This window comes from Rhinoraja longicauda, chromosome 2 (genome assembly GCF_053455715.1).
Source record: "Rhinoraja longicauda isolate Sanriku21f chromosome 2, sRhiLon1.1, whole genome shotgun sequence".
Taxonomy (NCBI): Eukaryota; Metazoa; Chordata; class Chondrichthyes; order Rajiformes; family Arhynchobatidae; genus Rhinoraja; species Rhinoraja longicauda.
This window is the reverse complement of record NC_135954.1, coordinates 100,843,147-100,865,583: the sequence shown is the minus strand read 5'-3', so window position 1 is coordinate 100,865,583 and position 22,437 is coordinate 100,843,147. Positions and strand designations below refer to the sequence as shown.

Sequence of the window (22,437 nt, the reverse complement as noted above, 5' to 3'; positions counted from 1 at the left end):
TACTATACAGCATTTGTAAGATAGTTGAACAGGTACATAGATAGGAAAGGTTTAGAAGGAACGCGGGCAAATAGGACTAGTTCAGATGGACGAGCTGGCTGTTTTGGAGATTGCATTAAAGAAAAGATTAGCAGCATCTTCTGCATCGCTCAATCATCAATTATAACAATTGCACTGGCTACAGCGCCTGGAGGGCGTTACATAACTTCTGCTGCCTCAAACGCAAGAAGGAGAAGAATTATAACACAACCAATCTCTAAACGCAATGCAATTCTAATACACAGGCATCAATCCTTGAAGACAATATTTGCTCTAAGTGGCAGGACTGATGAAAACTATAATACTGTACTGTAACATTGCATATGATACCCTGTAATATATAGTTAGTTTAGTTTAGTGAACTCGTAGTCAGGATTGAACCTGGGTCTCTGGCGCTGCGCCACTGTGCCCCAATTGTTAGGAATCTTGAGCTACTTTAAGTTTCAGGCAACTTTCAGAGTTTTGGAAGACAGCAGAACTCGAGCTGATGCCTTTTGTCTGATAAACATGGAGTAATGCAGTATGGAAACAGGCCCTTTGGCCCAACTTGCCCACGCCGACCAACATGCCCCATCCAAACTTGTCCCACCTACCTGCATTTGGCCCATCTAGAAAATATTACTAAAACTCTGATCTTGTTTGTTTGTTTGTTTGTTTGTTTGTTTGTTTGTTTGTTTGTTTGTTTGTTTGTTTATTTGTATGTATGTATGTATGTATGTATGTATGTATGTATGTATGTATGTATGTATGTATGTATGTATGTATGTATGTATGTTCCCGAGATACAGCCAAAACGGTACAAGATAGCAAAACAATTTTAGGCCCGCCTTACTCAGCATTCGCCCTGCGGTGTGCAGTATCGTTCCGTTCAAATTGGTGTTGTATTTTAAAAGTTATTTACTTTTTAAACTTTAATAAATCGCTCCCACTTGTCGTGCCCGTCAGCCACGCTTGCGCAGTAATACCTCCGTGTTTGACGTTATAATGGGAACCCAACGGATCATATACGAGATCGCCATTTTAAGATTTCCATTTTGATCTAATATGGCGTCACAATGGGGAGGGTTGCCGGGCCCGACGGCCGCACGCCTGCGCAGCAGCACCGGGGGGACTGGCGCACGTCCCGGCGTGCCCCGCCCCTGACCTTCCTCCCATGGTGCAGCACGGCGGCAGAGGGAAGGTGAAAGAAGATGGCCGCTTACAGGACGAACATGCGGCAGCACCTTGGGCCGCTCTCCTATTGCTGGCTACCGCGATGGCCGCCCAGGGCCGGGGTGAGTGGCTCCCTCTCCCCTTTCCTCTCCCCCCCCCCCCCCCCCCGCCGCCTCCCGCTTCTCACCGTCTGGTGCCCCTGTCCGCCCGTTGCCATGCCCCCGGGCCTGCAGCAAGCGGGTTGAGGCGGCGGCCATGGGCGTGCTGGGCTTCCAGTACATGGAGAAACACTGCGCTAGCGCCGTGGTGCCGGTGGAGCTGCAGAAGCTGGCCCGCGGCAGCATGGTGGGTGTAGGCTGCAACGGGCCGCAGCACAGCCCGTCCGCACTGTTGCTCATTTACTAAAGAATCTTTACTAACAACAGGACCCAACAGGTCTACGGGTCGTCTAGTATCCCTCTAAACCTATCCTATCCATGTATTTGTCCAAATGTTTTTTAGACATTGCCTGAACACTTTGTTCCATGTACCTAAAAAAAGTTGCCCCTCAGGTTCCTATTAAATCTTTCCCCTCTCACCTTAAACCTATGTCGTCTGGTTCTTGATTCCCCTGATCTTGGTAAAATATTCTGTGCATTTACCCTATCTGTCAGATATACATAAATAGCCTTGAGATTTGTTTGCACGTCATTTTGCCTCACATTTTTAAACATAATAGGTTGCAAGATTGTAACCATGCTGTAAATCCAGTGATACGACAGCTAAATCCTCAAATATATTCCCATGCTGATCAGTGTTTTGAAAAGCTGTCTCAACATTTGAGTGACAGAAAAGTGGTCAAACAAAAGTAGGCTGGAGCGAAAGCTATCTGAATTCTGTCACTGCTAAGTTGTACCAGGCACATCAAGGAAGAAGCCTTAGGATGTTATTAGGAAGAGAATAGTTATCAATGGAGAAAACCAAAGTAGTGTATTTCAAAGCAGACCAATCCTCTGAGTATCTTCGGCACTAAACTACCAACGTTTCTTGAAGATAGACACAAAATGCTGAAGTAACTCACTGGGACAGGCAGCATCTCTAGAGAGAAGGGTTGTGACCTTTCCTCAGACTGAAAACCAAGTTTTCTTTATCTGGAGCAATCTTTGACTATCCAGTTGAGAAATGACCAAAATGAACATAGGGATAAGCACAGAATACTTAGGCTGAATCATCAATTGGTCAGGTTTATATTTAGGTTTATTATTGTCACATGTACTTAGGTACATTAAAAAGCTTTTGTTTGCATGCTGTCCAATCAAATCACGTGATGCTACACATGATTACAATTAAGCCAAACTCAACTTAAAATGGTAGAGCGAAGAGAAAGATACAGAGTGCAGATTATAGTTCTCAGCAATTAGGTTGGTTGGAGAATCGGTACTGTATCTGAGCTTACGGAAGGATCATTCAGAAGTCTGATAACAGAGGGGAAGAAACTGTTCCTGAGTCTGGTGATGCACGCTCTGTATTTTCTCCCCGGCAGGAGCAGGGAGAAGAAGGAATGATCGGGGTCGGACAGGTCCTTAATTATGTTGGCTGTTTTCCCAAGGCAGCATGAAGTGTAGAAGGTGTCGATGGTGGAGGGTCTGGTCGGTGTGATGGTTTGGATTATATCCACAACTCTCTGGGTAGATCGGTTCCCAAACCAAGCTGTGATGCTTTAGACAATAGACAATAGGTGCAGGAGTAGGCCATTCGGCCTTTAGAACCAGCACCACCATACAATGTGATCATGGCTGATCATTATCAATCAGTATCCCGTTCCTGCCTTCTCCCCATACCCCCTGACTCCATTATCCTTAAGAGCTCTATCTAGCTCTCTCTTGAATGCATTCAGAGAGTTGGCCTCCACTGCCTTCTGAGGCTGTGAATTCCACAGATTTACAACTCTCTGACTGAAAAAGTTTTTCCTCATCTCCGTTCTAAATGGCCTTTCTAATGTATCCTGGTATGCTTTCAAAGGTGTATCGGTCGATGTTTGTAAGAGTCATTGGGGACATGCCAAATTTTCTCAGTATTGGCGTTGATGTGCCTTCTTGGCTGTTGCTTCAATGTGGTTGGTCCATGTCAAATCATTGGTAATAGTTACGCCAAGTAACTTAAAGCTCTCAACCATTTCCACTTAGAGTAATACAGTGTGGAAACAGGCCCTTCGGCCCAACCTGCCCACACCGGCCAACATGTCCTAGCTACACTAGTCCCACCTGCTTGGGCATGGTCTACATCCCTCCAAACCTGTCCTATCCATGTACCTGTCCAACTGCTTCTTAAATGATGGGATAGTCCCAGCCTCAACTACCTCCTCTGGCAGCCTGTTCCATACACCCACCACCCTCTTTGTGAAAAAGTTACCCCTCGGATTCCTACTAAATCTTTTCCCCCTTCACCTTGAACCTATGTCCTCTGGTCCTCGATTCCCCTACTCTGGGCAAGAGACTCTACCCAATCTATTCCTCACATGATTTTGTACACCTCTATAAGATCACCCCTCATCCTCCTGCGCTCCAAGGAAATAGAGGCACAGCCTACTCAACCTCCCCCTATAGCTCACACCCTCTAGTCCCGGCAACATCCTCGTAAATCTTTTCTGAACCCTTTCAAGCTTGACAATATCTTTCTTATAACATGGTGCCCAGAACTGAACACAATATTCTAAATGTGGTCTCACCGTCATATACAACTGCAACATGACCTCCCAACATCTATACTCAATACTCTGACTGATGAAGGCCAATGTGCCAAAAGCCTTTTTGACCACCTTATCTACCTGCGACTCGACCTTCAAAGAACCATGCACCTGCACTCCTAGATCCCTCTGCTCTACACTACCCAGAGGCCTACCATTTACCTGCCCTTGTTAGACGTCCCAAAATGCAACACCTCACACTTCTATGTATTAAATTTCATCAACCAATCCTCAGCCCACCAGGCCAATTGATCCAGATCCTGCTACAATCTTTCACAACCATCTTCACTATCTGCAAAACATTTTGTATCTCACTTTTGTATCATCAGCAAACTTGCTAATCTTGCCCTGTATGTTCTCATCCAAATCATCAATGTAGATGTTAAATAGTAACGGGCCCAGCACCGAACCCTGAGGCACACCACTAGTCACAGGCCTCCAGTCTGAGAAGCAACCTTCCAGCATCACCCTCTGCTTCCTTCCATGGAGCCAATTTGCTATCCATTCAGCCATCTCTCCTTGGATCCCTTGCGATCTAACCTTCCAGAGCAGCCTACCATGCAGAACCTTGTTGAATGCCTTACTGAAATCCATGTACACAACATCTACAGCTCTGCCCTCAACGACCTTTTTGGTCATGACTAAAAAAAAATCAAATTAGATTTCATCTCATTCATTTGAAAAATCAAATCAAACACGACCTCCCACGTACAAAACCATGCTGACTATCCCTAATCAGACCTTACCCATCCAAATGCCTGTAAAACCTATCCCTCAGAATATTCTCTATCAACTTTCCAACTACAGATGGTAAGCTTGCCGGCCTATAGTTCCCAGCATTTTCCCTGCAGCCCTTCTTGAAAAGAGGCACAACATTTACCACCCTCCAGTCTTCCAGCACCTGTATTTAGGAACGACTCGTAAATTTAAGCCTCATTGGTGTTGTTTGGGGCATGTACTGCACTATTCTTCCTGAAGTCGATAACTAGCTCCTTTGTCCTGCTGACCTTGAGGGAGAGGCGGTTGTCCTGACATCACCTTTTCGCCAGAGATGCTGCCTGACCCGCTGAGTTACCCCAGCATTTTGTGTCTATCTTCAGTGTAAACCGGCATCTGCAGTTCCTTCCTACATGCCATGTTATTAAAGTCATGTTGCCGTAACACCAGTCTCCTTTCTGTACTCTGTCTCGTCCTTGGTCATGGTCCAGCCCACCACATTGATGTCATCTGCAAACTTGTAGATGGAGGTAGAGCAAAGGGATGGAGGTAGAGAAAAAGGGGTGACTTTTTCTCCAGAGTTACCCGTTGAGTCACTCCAACACTTTGTATCTATCAAAGGAGGAGAGATTTAGTAAGGGAGTTCCTGAAGTTAGTGGTGGCTGTATTGATACCAATGCAAGCTGGAAAATATGCCTTCAATGTTAAATCTCGACAGCTTCTTCAGAAGAAGTGTCCTGACCTGAAACATCACCCGTCCTTTTTCTCCAGAGATGCTGCCCGACCTGCTGAGTTACTCCAGCAATTTCTGCCTATCTTTGATATAAACGGGCATCTACAGTTCTTTGTTTCTATTCTCCTCCTTTGAGCTTCTCCTTAAATCCCATCTATTTAAACCTTTTTGTTTTTGTTACGTACTAATATATCTTCTTGTGATATAGACAATAGACAATAGGTGCAGGAGGAGGCCATTCGGCCCTTCGAGCCAGCACCACCATTCAATGTGATCATGGCTGATCATTCTCAATCAGTACCCCATTCCTGCCTTCTCCCCATACCCTCTGACTCCGCTATCCTTAAGAGCTCTATCTAGCTCTCTCTTGAATGTATTCAGAGAATTGGCCTCCACTGCCCTCTGAGGCAGAGAATTCCACAGATTCACAACTCTCTGACTAAAAAAGTTTTTCCTCATCTCTGTTCTAAATGGCCTACCCCTTATTCTTAAACTGTGGCCCCTGGTTCTGCACTCCCCCAACATTGGGAACATGTTTCCTGCCTCTAACATGTCCAACCCCTTAATAATCTTATACGTTTCGATAAGATCCCCTCTCATCCTTCTAAATTCCAGTGTATACAAACCTAGTCACTCTAGTCTTTCAACATATGACAGTCCCGCCATTCCGGGAATTAACCTAATAAACCTACGCTGCACGCCCTCAATAGCAAGAATATCCTTCCTCAAATTTGTAGACCAAAACTGCACACAATACTCCAGGTGCGGTCTCACTAGGGCCCTGTACAACTGCAGAAGGACCTCTTTGCTCCTATACTCAACTCCTCTTGTTATGAATGCCAACATTCCATTGGCTTTCTTCACTGCCTGCTGTACCTGCATGCTTCCTTTCAGTGATTGATGCACTAAGACACCCAGATCACGTTGTACGTCCCCTTTTCCTAACTTGACACCATTCAAATAATAATCTGCCATCCTATTCTTACCACCAAAGTGGATAACCTCACACTTATCCACATTAAACTGCATCTGCCATGCATCCACCCACTCACACAACCTGTCCAAGTCACCCTGCAACCTCATAGCATCTTCCTCACAGTTCACACTGCCACCTAGCTTTGTATCATCGGCAAATTTGCTAATGGTACTTTTAATCCCTTCATCCAAGTCATTGATGTATATTGTAAATAGCTGTGGTCCCAACACCGAGCCTTGTGGTACCCCACTAGTCACTGCCTGCCATTCTGAAAGGGACCCATTTATCCCCACTCTTTGCTTTCTGTCTGTCAACCAACTTTCTATCCATGTCAGTACCCTACCTCCAATACCATGTGCTCTAATTTTGCCCACCAATCTCCTATGTGGGACCTTGTCGAAGGCTTTCTGAAAGTCGAGGTACACCACATCCACCGGCTCTCCCCTGTCAATTTTCCTAGTTACATCCTCAAAAAATTCCAGAAGATTAGTCAAGCACGATTTCCCCTTCGTAAATCCATGCTGACTCGGAACGATCCTGTTACTGCGATCCAAATGCTCCGCAATTTCGTCTTTTATAATTGACTCCAGCATCTTCCCCACCACTGATGTCAGACTAACTGGTCTATAATTTCCCGTTTTCTCTCTCCCTCCTTTCTTGAAAAGTGGGATAACATTAGCTACCCTCCAATCCACAGGAACTGACCCGGAATCTATAGAACATTGGAAAATAATCACTAATGCGTCCACAATTTCTAGAGCCACCTCCTTAAGCACCCTGGGATGCAGACCATCAGGCCCTGGGGATTTATCAGCCTTGAGTCCCATTAGTCTACCCAAAACTTTTTCCTGCCTAATGTGGATTTCCTCCAGTTTCTCTGTCACCCTAGGTCACCCGAGGTCACTTGTATGTCCCAAACAAGTGACCTCCACCACCAAGAAAGACAAGGAGACCAAAAGATAGACACAAAAAGCTGGAGTAACTCAGCAGGACGGGCAGCGGGATGGGTGACGTTTTGGGTCGAGACCCATCTTCAGACTGAGAGTCAGGGGAGAGGGAATGTCACCTATTCCTTCTCTCCAGAGATGCTGCCTGTCCCGAAGAGTTACTCCAGCTTTTTGTGTCTATCTTCGGTTTAAACCAGCATCTGCAGTTCCTTCCTACACAAGGAGAACAAATGCAGGTCCCTGACATTTTTTTGACATATATCACTATTCCTTCATCATCACCAGGATAGAATTCAGGAACTAAATCCCCTGAGGGTTATTTTCATCAGAAGGAAAGTAGCATTTCAAGAAGCCAGTCATCTCCATCCTGTCATTCGCCTGAGGGACAATAATTGCTGGCATCTTCTGATACCTCTTCTCCTCCCACCCATAGCGTGGATGTAGGGGTTCGCACCTTGAATCAAAGTGCTTTGGATACTCAAGTACAAGCATTTAATTTTGTAATCTAGGATTATTTTCAATGTCATTGACTAGAGGGGATTAGCTTGTTTGTTTCAAATGGATTAGCAGCCCCTTCATGAAAAAGGAGACAAAGACATTTCATACAAGCAACGCATGCCAACATTTACCAAGGCTAATTTCAAAGCTTCAATGTAGTAAACCACTTCGCCGTTTGGTGATACGATGGAAGATTAATAGTGGCTGAAACATTTACTGTAGCGGATTTAGTTCAACAGCATTTATTAAATATATATTTTTTTGCCAATGTGTGTCCAACTTGGGCATCTGGTAGTGATTTTCCGCAGCTCCACCATTTCAGAGTCAAGCAGATCTCTACCATTCAGCAACCATGTCAACTTCTTGGCCCGTCTACAGGAATCGCATTTAAGATAGACACAAATGCTGGAGTAACTCAGTGGATCAGGCAGCATCTCTGGAGAAAAGGAATAGGTGGAGGCCCTTCTTCAATCTGACAGCTTCAGGTGACGTTCTCACCTGAGCAGAGAGTGAGAGATCTGAAGAAGAAGGATTCTGACCCAAAACCTATTTCTTTTCTCCATTCACCTATTCCTTTTCTCACCTGTTCCTTTTCTCCAGAGACATCAGTCAACGTATACCTAAAAGGTGGAGAAGGAATGATGGGCCAAATTGCCTAATCTTGCTTCCTTTGCCTAATTTTATCTTCTTATGCATACAAAGGGACTTGCATTTCCAATCTAGCGGGATGTTCTTGGTAGTTACTGGTTCTCAAAGTTTCTGTTAGCATTTTGAAGGTATTGTTTCCAAAGGACTTAGCATCCTGAGGTCATAAACCAAAACAGCACAGAAACAGGCCCTTTGGAACAACTCGTCCATGCCAGCCAACATGCCCCATCTTAGCAAGGCCCATTTGCCCATGTTTGGCCCATATCCCTCCAAATCGATCCTATCCATGTACCTGTCCAAGTGTCTTTTAAATGTTGTTATTCTACCTGGTTCCTGCACTACCTTGATCCATATACCCACCACCCCTTTTGTGGAAAGGTTGCCCCTCGGGTTCCTATTGAATCTTTCCCCTCTCATCTTAAACCAAGACTATCTGGTTCTTGATTCTCCAACCCAAGAGGAAAGAAAAGCCTGTGCATTCATCCTATCCATACCTCTCTTCATTGTAAACATTCAGAATTCTGAACGCTTTAAACCAATCTATTAAAACCAAACAATCAACCTCAAAGCAATATTTAATTAAAGCATCTTTTATGAAAGTTCGCATGTTGCTAGTTTCATTTGCAAGGATTGAACAAGTTGTTTTCTCCAGCAAAACTACTAAAGTAGGGAAAGATAGAATGTTTGACAGTGTGTATTCTATTTTGATGTTTAACACATAGAGTGAAATAATCCTGTTACTTTTGCTGCTTTGAAAAACGATTCTCTCATTAATTTTTTAAGAATGCAGAATGGGGGCAAGGTCTCATCTGAAATGAAGGCACATTCTGTATATGTTCAGTCTTGCTGTCAACCTTGTAACTGCATCAAGGAACCAGCGTACTAATAAGTGGTATCCAAGTATGATACCTGTCAGGTGTCAAAAAGAACATCAGACTTTCATAAATCAGCAGCTCGCTCTCTCACATAAAACCACACACATCCTATGTTGAATTTTGTCTTTTCAATGTTCAAATACGAATCAAACCACTCAACATAGATCAGGGTTTGCATCTTCATTATTAGTGTAAGTTGCACGACTCACTGGTGAGTGATATCTTGGTGTGAATTGGTATGCAGAAGTGGTATGATTTTGCAGGATGGATTAAATTTATCTTGGTACTGATTTAGGTAAAGTTTGGTCAATGGATCTAGCAAGACAATGCCCGTCTGACATTCAGACTGGTTCTGATCTAAATTACAGCCTTTTAAAGTAAATGTTGAAAGTTCTGAACAGCAGTTGCCACATATATACCGAGAAACAGATAATGGCACACTTTTTCTTACAAGCTAATTAACAGAGAGGGGTTAAGAAATGCTGAACTTTTGACTGAGTGAATGAATGATACTTTTTAGATTTAGATTTAGAGATACAGCGCGGAAACAGGCCCTTCGGCCCACCGAGTCCGCACCGCCCAGCGATCCCCGCACATTAACACTATCCTAGGGACAATTTTTTACATTTACCCAGTCAATTAACCTACACACCTGCACGTCTTTGGAGTGTGGGAGGGAACTGAAGATCTCGGAGAAAACCCACGCAGGTCACGAGGAGAACGTACAAACTCCGTACAGACGGCGCCCGTAGTCAGGATCGAACCTGAGTCTCCGGCGCTGCATTCGCTGTAAGGCAGCAACTCTACCGCTGCGCCATCGTGCCGCCTATGACTTTATTGTCATAGGTACAGTGAAAAGCTTTGTTTTGCACACAACCTAGGCAGTACACAAGTGTCGCCACGTGTCTGGCACTGACAGAGTTACAAAAGTACCGAACAGTCCTATCTACTGCCTGCCGTACGTGGCAGCAGGCCTTCCCCACCACCACCACCACCACCCGCTAGTTTCTCCTTCCATCTTGGCGTCCCCCTCTCTGGGTCCCCCCTTCGTTCCAATCGTACTCGATGCCCACCACCCTGCAAGGTCCACCTTTGTGCTCGGTGCCCCCCCGCCAGGTCCCCCCACTGCTCTCGCTCCACCTCGCTCCCGGCGAGGCGGTTCCCGCTGCCGTGAATGAAGTGATGATTTCATTATCTCTCGCATTCTTCAAACACCTTTCAGAAAGCATTTTGCAAGCACTGCGGTACTTGGGGTCACTCGCCGTAATACAGGAAAGCTGAAGGAGTGGACGAGATATTTCTCCTCGGCTCAAAAGGCAGGTTACACCAGTAATGCACAGTGAGCCAGTGTAAAGGTCATGCACCGTCCCCACCCCTCCATCGTTCAGCAGTGTTATTCTGTCATTGATTCCTGTGAGCTTTGTGCTCACAAAGCTTTACCATCTGCAACCCTGATGAAGATCAAGGCAGGGGCGGTGAGAGTCGGTGGGCAGCTGAGAAGCGTGCCTGAGTTTTGCAGGATAGATGTGGGAGGTACTTTAAAATCTTAAAGGAAGCTTGAAGCAAGACTCAATAGAGTCAGGAGTGTTTTATTGTCATGTGTCCCAGAAAGAACAATGAAATTCTTATTTGCAACAGCAAAACAAAATATGCATAGTACACTGTAAACAATATAATGATAATATATATATACTGAATGGGCGTGGACCCATTGGGTCCAAATCTCTCTTGCGGGCCCGGCAACTGCGTGGCAACCCTGTTGGGTGCAAACATCTTCTGCAGGCCCGGCAACCCCCGTTGGGTGCAAGCCTCTTCTGTGGGCCAGGCACCCCTCCCCCAACTGACGATCCGTGGACCCATTGAAAACTCTCCTGCATCCCTCCATGCAAACCTCTCCTGCGGGCGCGGGTACCCCCGTTGGGTGCAACCATCTTGTTTAACCCTCTGCCTCCGCGCTGCACCACGGGAGGAAGGTCAGGCGCGGGGCACGCCAGGACGGGCGCCGCGGGGGGGGGGGGGGAGCGCATTTATTAAAGTTTATTAAGTTAATTGTTTTTACAATGTAACAAAACTTGATCAATTGAGACTGCTGGGGAATGGTGGGTAGGGTGGGCATAAAATTGTTGCGCTATCGTGTACCGTTTTGGCTGTATTTCGGGCACGTACTGAAATGCAATATATGTGCGCATATATATATATATACAATATGAGAGTTTTAGTAATATAGAGTATAAGAAAATATCTGCAGATGCTGGTACAAATCGAAGGTATTTATTCACAAAATGCTGGAGTAACTCAGCAGGTCGGGCAGCATCTCGGGAGAGAAGGAATGGGTGACGTTTCGGGTCGAGACCCCTCTTCAGACTGATGTCAGGGGGGTGGGACAAAGGAAGGATATAGGTGGAGACAGGAAGATAGAGGGAGATCTGGGAAGGAGGAGGGGAATGTGGTCGTAGAGTAGGAGGGCAGGAGAAATCACAGAGGGGGAGCATGTTGCTAAACTTTCGTCGAAGAGAGGAGGAGAACTTCAAAGTGGACATACCTTGAGGAGAAATCGCAGTGGAGCAACAAGTAGTAATATATAGATAGATATACACACGCACACACAAACGTACACACAAAAAACACATGATTCAGGCATCGAGCTTCATGGTGACAATTGGTGTCACCGATACCATGAAAAAATATACCTGCCAAGCCTGACCTACATTATTCACTAAAAAAAACGTGGTGTCACGAAGATCTGTGTGAGTTCTGATTTATATCACTTCAGACAACCACTTCTTTACATAAGCACATCATAAACATCAAGGCCCCAGAAACTCCTTGCCATGAGAACGATGTACTGCTCCAGACATTCAAGCAATGAAAAGTTTCTAGTCTGGTGAATACATTTGAAAGGCTTTAAGACAAATTTGTGCTTTTATTTATTTGCTGAAATTAATATGTTAATATAGATTTTAAATATCTCTTGGCCAACGCATGGGTGCAAATAACATTCGAATCTGTCACAGATGTGAGCATAATGAATATTATATAATTCACCTCTTATGAAGCAGTGAGAAAAGGAAGCTAAGGATAGTAGAATTTTTCATTGTCAGGAACAGAAGGAAAAAAATAAATTAGTATTTAGGATATGCCCAGCTTGATCAGCACTTATTAAATCCTACTTTGCCTATTATACTTAAAGATGAAAATGTGAATCATTAATATTAAAAAAGATGGAAAGGTTAATAGTGGGCCATAACATGGGTTCAAATACAATGGCGCAGATCAGAGAATAGCTAAAGGAATAGGCTATCACACACTGGGTGAACCAGACTCATTACCTTGCCGCTCAAGGTAGAAAGTAACTCAACTGGTAAGTGAAATTCTGCAGCATTTAACACAGGAAAAGAAAGCCACCTGATTTTCATTTTGTTTCAACAATTACTCAAGAAGTAGAGAGGAGGTATGGAAATGGCAGCCCTCGATATTTGTACCACAGTGCACGCCTTGAGATCACGTAGCAACCGGCCTCATTACAATGCATCGTTTCCGTGTCTTTCAGGAGTTTGCCGATGCAGTGTTTCACCTGGTCACAGAGAAATTCAAAGAGCTAACAGACAATTTGACTTCCTCACATGCACGGCACAAGGTACTTGCAGGAATCGTAATGACCAGAGGTAAGGAAACTCAAAACCCTGAAGGCAATTTTTCCTTAACACATAAGCGGTGCCTGGAGGATGTATTTTCCTTTTCTCTTTTGCAAACAAAAATACTCAATGTACCTGTATTGCCTTGCTGTTTACTGAGGGACAATTTTTGAAAAAATGTATGCAAACCTCCTTTTCACCTGATAGTGGAGTGAGTTCCAACATGCTATGAAAAAATGCCAGCGTCTCCAATATCAAAGACCAGTAAAATGCATTGCCAAACATAATGCTGAGTGCATCAAAATATGATTTTATTTCATATTACTTTGGTAATCTAAACATCTAAACCCATAAACAACAGAAACAATCCCTCAATGACATTTTCACTGAGGATAGCAATGTTTCATGATAGAGTAATGGTGAACATTATGCCCAGAGCAGTACAGCCTTTGGTGGCGAACAGTAGATATCCTGAACACAACTAATTTAGCTGGTTCTGAGGGAAATATTAATCAAAACTCAATAATTATCTTTCACTTTAGTTTAGTTTAGTTTAGTTTAGTTTAGAGATACTGCGTGGAAAGAGGCCCTTCGGCCCACTGAGTCCACAGCGACCAGCGATCCCCGTGCATTAACACAAGCCTACACACACTTGGGACAATTTACACTTATACCAAGTATACAAACCCAAGCCAATTAACCTACAAACCTGTACGTCTTTGGAGTGTGGGAGGAAACCGAAGATCTCGGAGAAAACCCACGTGGTCACGGGGAGAACGTACAAACTCCGTACAGACAAGCACCAGTAGTCAGGATCGAACCCGGGTCTCCGGCGCTGCAAGCACTGTAAGGCAGCAACTCCACCGCTGCGTCATCGTGCCGCCAAGTTATAAATTCAAACATGTAATATAAGTTCATGTTGATAAATAGTTATCCCATAGTTTCCAAAATTAATGGTCCACTTATGATTGATTATCTGCCAGTGGTATAAATACCAATGGTGCTGAAATTTAGTAAATCCTTGCTCTGATAGATACTTGTTTGTGCAAAATCACACACTTGAATAAGGTTGCTGAATTTAGACCAACTAGTAACGTGCTTCCAGTTTGCTTTCTATTGCTGCATTCTTCGTTTTGTGTAATGGCCGTCATTTTCGATCGGCCTCGCAGCGTGGGAACAAAATACACACGAGAAATGGCTATTGTTGCAGAAATAATGTTAAGTTGCCATAGGACTACAAAATTCCTTCTGCATGTAACACCACGCAGGGACAAGCAGAGACAATGACAACGTTTAAGAGACATTTAGATAGGTAAGGCGTAGGAAGATACGGTCCTAAAGGTGGCACATTGGTGCAACTGGTAGAGCTGCTGCTTCACAGCACCAGAGACTTGGGTTCAATACTCACCTCGGGTGCCGACCCTGTGGAGTCTGTATGTTCTCCCTGTGACTGCACGTGGTTTCTGCTGTTCCACTTTCCTCCCACATCACAAGGATATGCACATTTGCAGGTTAACTGGCCTCTGTAAATTGCCCCCAGTATGTATGGAGTGGATGAGAAAGTGGGACACCATGAGGCTGGACTGAGAAGAATGACAATCACAAAATGTAGTCCCCACCCCAAAAAGAAATATTTTCAACATAAGATCAAAAGAAAGTGGTGGTGGAAAGCGGATAAGCTCCCTCCAGCCCGCTCTGTCACTCAATAAGACCACGGTGGTAATTCGACAAATTGTATTCTGCTTCTGATAAGTTCATTGCCTTACCCACCTGGTGGACACACAAGGGAATAAAAAAATAGATATGAAATAGTCACTAATAAATCCAATTTTAATCAGGTGAAAATGCATTACCTAGTGAATGGTTAGAATATAGAACTCACTACCAGAAATAGTGAATGTGATGAATGCACATTGAAGGGAAAGCCTGAAAAACACAAAGGAATAGATAGCTATAATGGTCTCGACCCGAAACGACACCCATCCCTTCTCTCCAGAGATGCTGCCTGCCCCACTGCGTTACTCCAGCTTTTTGTGTCTAATTTTTTACGTCTGACCTTTCTTCATTTGTCAGACACCTGCCACAAAGGTTCAGCCCAGCAGTCGTCTGCCTGTGCACTATCTCCAGCAGTTCACCACTTTTCTTGTTGATCAACAGTGAGAGGTGGCACGGCGTGTCACATGGGGCATGAGTACTAGCAAAGGCAAGTTAGGTTATATGGCATGCAGTGAAAATTCTGCGCGATGAAAATGTTGGAAAAATGAATGTGTTAGACTTGTAAAAGATGATATTGAAAAAGACCCAAGTCATCTTAACATGCAGCTGATCATGTGCAATGGATACAGAGCAGCCATTATCACATCTAATGGATGTTCAACCATGTATCCAGACGGGTGCAGTATGTCAGCCACCTGGTCCGTCCGCACCTGAATACCGTGCCACCTCACACAGTTGATCAACAAGAAAGGTGGTGAAGTGCTGGAGATAGTGCACAGGCAGACTGCTGGGCTGAACCTTTGTGGCAGGTGTCTGACAAATGAAGAAAGGTCAGACGTACAAATTAGACACAAAAAGCTGGAGTAACTCAGTGGGACAGGCAGCATCTCTGGAGAGAAGGGATGGGTGTCGTTTCGGGCCGAGACCCTTCTTCAGACTGAGAGTCAGGGGAGAGGGAACGTCATCTATTCCTTCTCTCCAGAGACGCTGCCTGTCCCGCTGAGTTACTCCAGCATTTTGTGTCTATCTTCAGTGTAAACCAACATCTGTAGTTCCTTCCTACACAAAGGTTAGACAAACTTGTTTGTTTTCAGCTGCGTGTCAGACATTCAAGATATGACATTTATAAAACATTAGCAGCTTGAAAACAATGTTAGAAATAGAAAGAAGGAACAACAAATGCTGATTATTAGAAAGATAGACACAAAGTGCCAGTGTAACTCAGCGGGTCAGGCAGCATCTCGGAAGGGAAAAAAAGAGTGAGGAATCAGGTCAGGATCCATCTTCAGACCTGTTATTCTAGAACCACTCTTTTAAATGAAACTAGATCAAGTGGACCCGTTGGGCCCAAACCTCTCCTGCATTGGTGTAAGCACCCTCTCCTCCCCCTCCTCTCTCCCTCTCCTCCCCTCCCCTCTCCCCCTCCCCCCTCTCCCCCTCCCTCTCCCCTCCTCCTCCCTCCCTCCCCTCCACCCCCTCCCCTCCACCCCCTCCTTCCCTCCCCCTCTCTCTCCCTCCCTCCTCCCTTCTCCCTCCCCCTCCCCCCCTCTCCCCTTCCCCTCCCCTTCCCCTCCCCCTTCCCCTCCCCCCTTCCCCTCCCCCCTTCCCCTCCCCCCACTCCATCCCCCTCAACCCACCTTATCCCTTCTTCCACCCTCCCTCCCTCGGAGATAGATTTAAACTTTAAAATGTGAATAACTTTAAAAATATAACACCGATTTCAATGAAACTTCTTCCATTAGTACCAAAGGGACGACGGTGAGTAAGGTGGGCCTAAAATTGTCACGCTATCGTGTACCGTTTTGGCTGTAGTTCAGGAACAAACAAACAAACAAACGAGAGTTTTAGTACATAGATAGTAGGTGAAGAATTAAAAAGTGCAAAGGTTATAAGAAAGAATCTCCCAATATCAGGAATAAAATTGCACTTTATTCATTTGAACTCCTGCCCCTAAAGTGCACTTCCCGCTATTTAAAGCTTTTGCCTCTCCAAGTTAAAACTGAAAAAAATTAAGTCACTCTGGAGAGGTAGAGGAACAATGTTTAGAGGGAAATTAAATAAAAGCTGCAAGGAGTATAACTGTTTCCTACAAAATTTGTTAGTACATTAGAAGTCATAAGTGTACGATAAAATGACAGAGAACTAAAGAACAAACCAAATTCTCCTGGGTGAGATGAAAAGTGACAAATTCTATCCCAATGACTATAAATAAGAAAAAGTACTTTTTGTGGATTCTTAGATTTTTTTGACAGATGATGAGTTTTATTTCGCTGCAAGCAATGTATTTTGAATCTTCCTGCTTGCATTTTTCCTTTGATAACAATGACAGATCACAAGGCGTTCATGTCATCGTCCTGAATTATAGCCGACTGCTTTGCATTTCGCAAATCTCCCCCCCCGGCCTCTCATTTGCTAATCCGGCTGGAGTCAGGGAACTCCTAAAATGACAAACATGTCTCCCCTGTCTGTGTTGTGAGTAATTAATCAGCGTTGTTTACCCGTGGCTGTTGGTACACTTCGCACAGCTTGGCAGCCCAGTGACAGCTCCAGTCAACGGATTCCAGCTAAACATACCTGTTAGCCAAATGCGCTATCAGGCACTCAGCAAAAGTTACTGGAGCAACTGTGTGCTCATAACTTCACCATCGTAATTCAGACAAGAGAAGGACAGTTGGACCTCTCATCCCTGTACATTTACACTGTACAATGTCTCATTCATCAAAGCGTAAATATCCTACATAGTTTTACTGCTGTAACAGGAATATACATGCTTTAAAATAAAATCAATAGACAGATATATGTTAGGTTAATTTGAAATTGAGAGTGATAGAGTTGGAGATATTTTTCTTGGTCTCTGGCTGGAAATATTTTCAAACTATAATCATTTACAAGTTCTCCAATTACTTCCCTGAGTAAAGGAAAGGATATACAGCTAAGACCACAAAATAATTAATCAAAACCCTTGTGCAAATTCAAGCCATTTTTCCCCTTGAGCAAGCTCTCTAATTCAGTGACAACACATAAAAGAGGCAAAAAGCGGAGATGTTCATTTAGTTTTGGTTTCAAAGATACAGTCACTGAAAGTAACTGTGCAGGCACAGCAGTCAGTGAAGAAAGCTAATGGAATGTTGGCCTTCATAGAAACATAGAAACATAGAAACATAGAAAATAGGTGCAGGAGTAGGCCATTCGGCCCTTCGAGCCTGCGCCGCCATTCAATATGATCATGGCTGATCATCCAGCTCAGTAACCTGTACCTGCCTTCTCTCCATACCCCCTGATCCCTTTAACCACAAGGGCCACATCTAACTCCCTCTTAAATATAGCCAATGAACTGGCCTCAACTACCTTCTGTGGCAGAGAATTCCACAGACTCACCACTCTCTGTGTGAAGAAATGTTTTCTCATCTCGGTCCTAAAAGACTTCCCCCTTATCCTTAATAACCTGTGACCCCTGGTTCTGGACTCCCCCAACATCGGGAACAATCTTCCCGCATCTAGCCTCTCCAACCCCTTAAGAATTTTATATGTTTCTATAAGATCCCCCCTCAGTCTTCTAAATTCCAGCGAGTACAAGCCTAGTCTATCCAGTCTTTCTTCATATGAAAGTCCCGCCATCCCAGGGATCAATCTGGTGAACCTTCTCTGTACTCCCTCTAAGGCAAGAACGTCTTTCCTCAGATTAGGACGTCTTTCCTCAGGATTTGAGTACTGGAGCAAAGAAGTTCTTCTGCAGTTGTATAGGGCCCTGGTGAGACCACATCTGGAGTATTGTGTGCAGTTTTGGTCTCCTAATTTGAGGACGGATGTCCTTGCTATTGAGGCAGTGCAGCGTAGGTTAACGAGGTTAATCCCATGGATGGAGGGACTGTCATATAAGGAAAGATTGGAAAGACTAGACTTGTATTCACTGGAGTTTAGAAGGATGAGAGGGGATCTTATAGAGACGTATAAAATTATAAAGGGACTAGACAAGCTAGATGCAGGAAAAATGTTCCCAATGTTGAGGGAGTCCAGAACCAGGAGACACAGTCTAAGAATAAAGGGGAGGCCATTTAAAACTGAGGTGAGAAGAAACATTTTCACCCAGAGAGTTGTGAATTTGTGGAATTCTCTGCCACAGAAGGCAGTGGAGGCCAATTCACTGGATGACTTTAAAAGAGAGTTAGATCGAGTTCTCGGGGCAAGTGGAATCAAGGGATATGGGGAGAAGGCAGGCACAGGTTACTGATTGTAGATGATCAGCTATGATCACAATGAATGGTGGTGCTGCCTTGAAGGGCCGAATGGCCTCCTCCTGCACCTATTTTTTATTTTTCTATGACATGGCACCAGTTGGACATAATGATGTCCATAAACACATTCTGGAAATAAACTTGAGTGTAAAGAGTTGGGATGGCTTCATTTACCATACCTTGTGGAGAAGGGATGGGAAATAGCTGCCCTGTGTTTATTCACACCGTGTATATAACGTCTCCTGTTAGTTAGCTCACTGTCTCACTGCACTAATGAGTTTGCTTTTCTGCAAATTTGAGGGTGCTGCAGTTTACACAATAAACAATTCTATTTTTACAATCCTAAATCACACTAGGGCGAACTCTGAATCATGAGGAATGCACATGGATTTATATATCTTCATTGCTTGCAGGAAGAATGCAGGGACCAGTGCCCTTCACTGCACATCCCCCCCTTTGACCTCACAAATGCCCTTTGTTCCATCAACCTGGAACTACTGTAAAACATCCTTCACAAATCCGGCTGCACACACAAAATGTAACCTCTATCTTATATTTGCTTCTTGATGGCGTGCAAACCATGGTACTCACAGGAGAATTACAGAATAAATCTCAATGAAGACCCAGTGTCAAACAAGGTCGTGTCATTGTCCCAACATTTTTCTCAATATTTCTCAGCACAATATTGCATCTAGCCTCCCACAAATGTATTACAGGTGTGGGTCTAACTTTTGGGGAAATTGTTCAACTTTCAACAATTCCACACAAAACCCATGGTAAACCAGGCCTGAGAACTGGGATGATATGTAGGTGATAAACAGACGATGTTTTTAGTTTGTGCCACTCGGAGGGTAAACTCCACTACATAGCCAACTTATTCAACGAAACACACAAATGGACAGGCTTTACATTCAACATCCATAACACTACGAGCCCCTGGCAGTCAACACCAGCTGCACCATATTGCTTCTGACAATATAGGTCTCCAATGGGACCCTTGGAACATGTGCACCACTGCGTATATTTCTGAGCCACCTCTTCGTGAAGGTAGACATCAGTGTTGATATTTATTGGTGTCTTCAGTGTGCCAGAAAAGCCATTGGTTAATTGAGAAACAGGTTATATGGATACGAAGATCTTAGAGCTGGCACAAAACACATGATCCCTGCCTCCTATTTTCCACCTACTGAAGAGTCTCAAGGTACTGGAAAAATATCATCAATACTGTCTTGGTGAAACCTTACAGGTTTAGTGGAAGGACAAGCTGACCAGTGTCAGTACCCCTCTCCCAGGCCAATATCCTCAATATATGCCCCTAATTACACTCATTTGGTTACTTTGCACAAGCCATGTTATTTTCATGCCTGCCTTCTGGGATGAGATTACCAGGCAGAGGAAAAGATTAAAGGATGTGTTCGGAGTTTCCTATAGGCATGCAATATCCCGGCAGAAAAATTCAGGGCAATGATCATTCAAAGCAGAGAAGGGATATTAAACGCTAACAGGACAATTTACAATTTATAGAAACCAATTATACAAACCTGCACGTCTTTGAAGTGTGGGAGGAAACTGGAGCACTCAAAGAAAACTTTAGCTCTTAGGGCTAAAGGAATCAAGGGATATGGAGAAAAAGCAGGGAATGGGGTACTGACTTTAGATGATCAGCCATGATCACATTGAATGGCGGTGCTGGCTCGAAGGGCCGAATGACCTACTCCTGCACCTATTTTTTAATGTTTCTATTTTTGTTCTAAAACCCACACGGTCACCGGGAGAACATACAAACCCCGTGCAGGCAGCAGCACCCGCAGTCAGGATTGAACCCGGGTCTCTGGCGTTGGAGGGCAGCAATCCTACCGCTGCGCCACTATGCCGCCCCCGAAGTCATGGGGATGTAACGCCCCTTTTTAAGCACACAGCTTCTACTTCTTTACGTGAAGTACGATAAAATTCCCACTATTTGGAACAGGCAGCCAGCTGCATAATTTAGTGGCTGTTAAGCCACTAGAGAGATACAAAATGAGAGTATTCTTTCAGGCAGATCTTGATTGCCTCAGTTCCTGTCAGTTAGGCTAATGAGATCTTACAGAATACAGTCACCCAATGGAAACTAAACTCATTAGACCCTATTCTTCGCCATTAAAATTAACAAAGTCTAGTCACATTGGAACCCAGGTTTCTAATAGTGAAAAACATTCCCCTAAATGTTTAACAAATCCCTTAATATAATATTACAGTGCCCTCCATAATGTTTGGGACAAAGACCCATCATTTATTTATTTGCCTCTGTACTCCACAATTTGAGATTTGTAATAGAAAAAAATCACATGTGGTTAAAGTGAACATTGTCAGATTTTTATTAAAGGCCATTTTTATACATTTTGGTTTCACCATGTAGAAATTACACCAGTGTTTATACATGGTCCCCCCATTTCAGGGCACCATAATGTTTGGGACACATGACTTCACAGGCATTTGTAATTGCTCAGGTGTGTTTAATTGCCTCCTTAATGCAGGTATAAGAGAACTCTCAGCACCTAGTCTTTCCTCCAGTCTTTGCATCACATTTGGAAACTTTTATTGCTGTTTATCAACATGAGGACCAAAGTCGTGCCAATGAAAGTCAAAGAAGCCATTATGAGACTGAGAAACAAGAATAAATCTGTTAGAGACATCAGCCAAACCTTAGGCTTACCAAAATCAACTGTTTGGAACATCATTAAGAAGAAAGAGAGCACTGGTGAGCTTACTAATCGCAAAGGGACTGGCGGGCCAAGGAAGACCTCCACAGCTGATGACAGAAGAATTCTCTCAAAAATAAAGAAAAATCCACAAACACCTGTCCGACAGATCAGAAACACTCTTTAGGAGTAAGGTGTGGATTTGTCAATGACCACTGTCTGCAGAAGACTTCATGAACAGAAATACAGAGGCTACACTACAAGATGCAAACCACTGGTTGGCTGCAAAAATAGGATGGCCAGGTTACAGTTTGCCAAGAAGTACTTAAAATAGCAACCACAGTTCTGGAAAAAGGTCTTGTGGACAGATGAGACAAAGATTAACTTATATCAGAGTGATGACAAGAGCAAAGTATGGAGGAGAGAAGGAACTGCCCAAGATCCAAAGCATACCACCTCATCTGTGAAACACGGTGGTGGGGGTGTTATGGCCTGGGCATGTACTAGCTCACTTATCTTCATTAATTATACAACTGATGGTAGTAGCATAATGAATTCTGAAATGTATAGACACATCCTATCTGCTCAAATTCAAACAAAAGCCTCAAAACTCATTGGCTGGTGGTTCATTCTACAGCAAGACAATGATCCCAAACATACTGCTAAAGCAACAAAGGAGTTTTTCAAAGCTAAAAAATGGTAAATTCTTGAGTGGCCAAGTCAATCACTCGATCTGGACCCATTTGAGCATGCCTTTTATATGCTGAGGAGAAAACTGAAGGGGACTAGCCCCCAAAACAAGCATAAGCTAAAGATGGCTGCAATACAGGCCTGGCAGAGCATCACCAGAGAAGACACTC

General features: G+C 44.0%; 1 protein-coding gene across 2 annotated transcripts in view; it reads left to right on the top strand.

Annotated features, from left to right (window-relative positions):
• The window catches only part of adarb2 (adenosine deaminase RNA specific B2 (inactive)), a 634,387-nt gene that overhangs the window by 487,408 nt on the left and 124,542 nt on the right, over nt 1–22,437 (top strand). For both annotated transcript variants that reach the window (XM_078425174.1, XM_078425183.1), the window contains exon 4: nt 12,861–12,975. In XM_078425174.1, the coding sequence (XP_078281300.1) occupies nt 12,861–12,975 (115 nt within the window). The remainder of the gene's footprint in view (nt 1–12,860; nt 12,976–22,437) is intronic.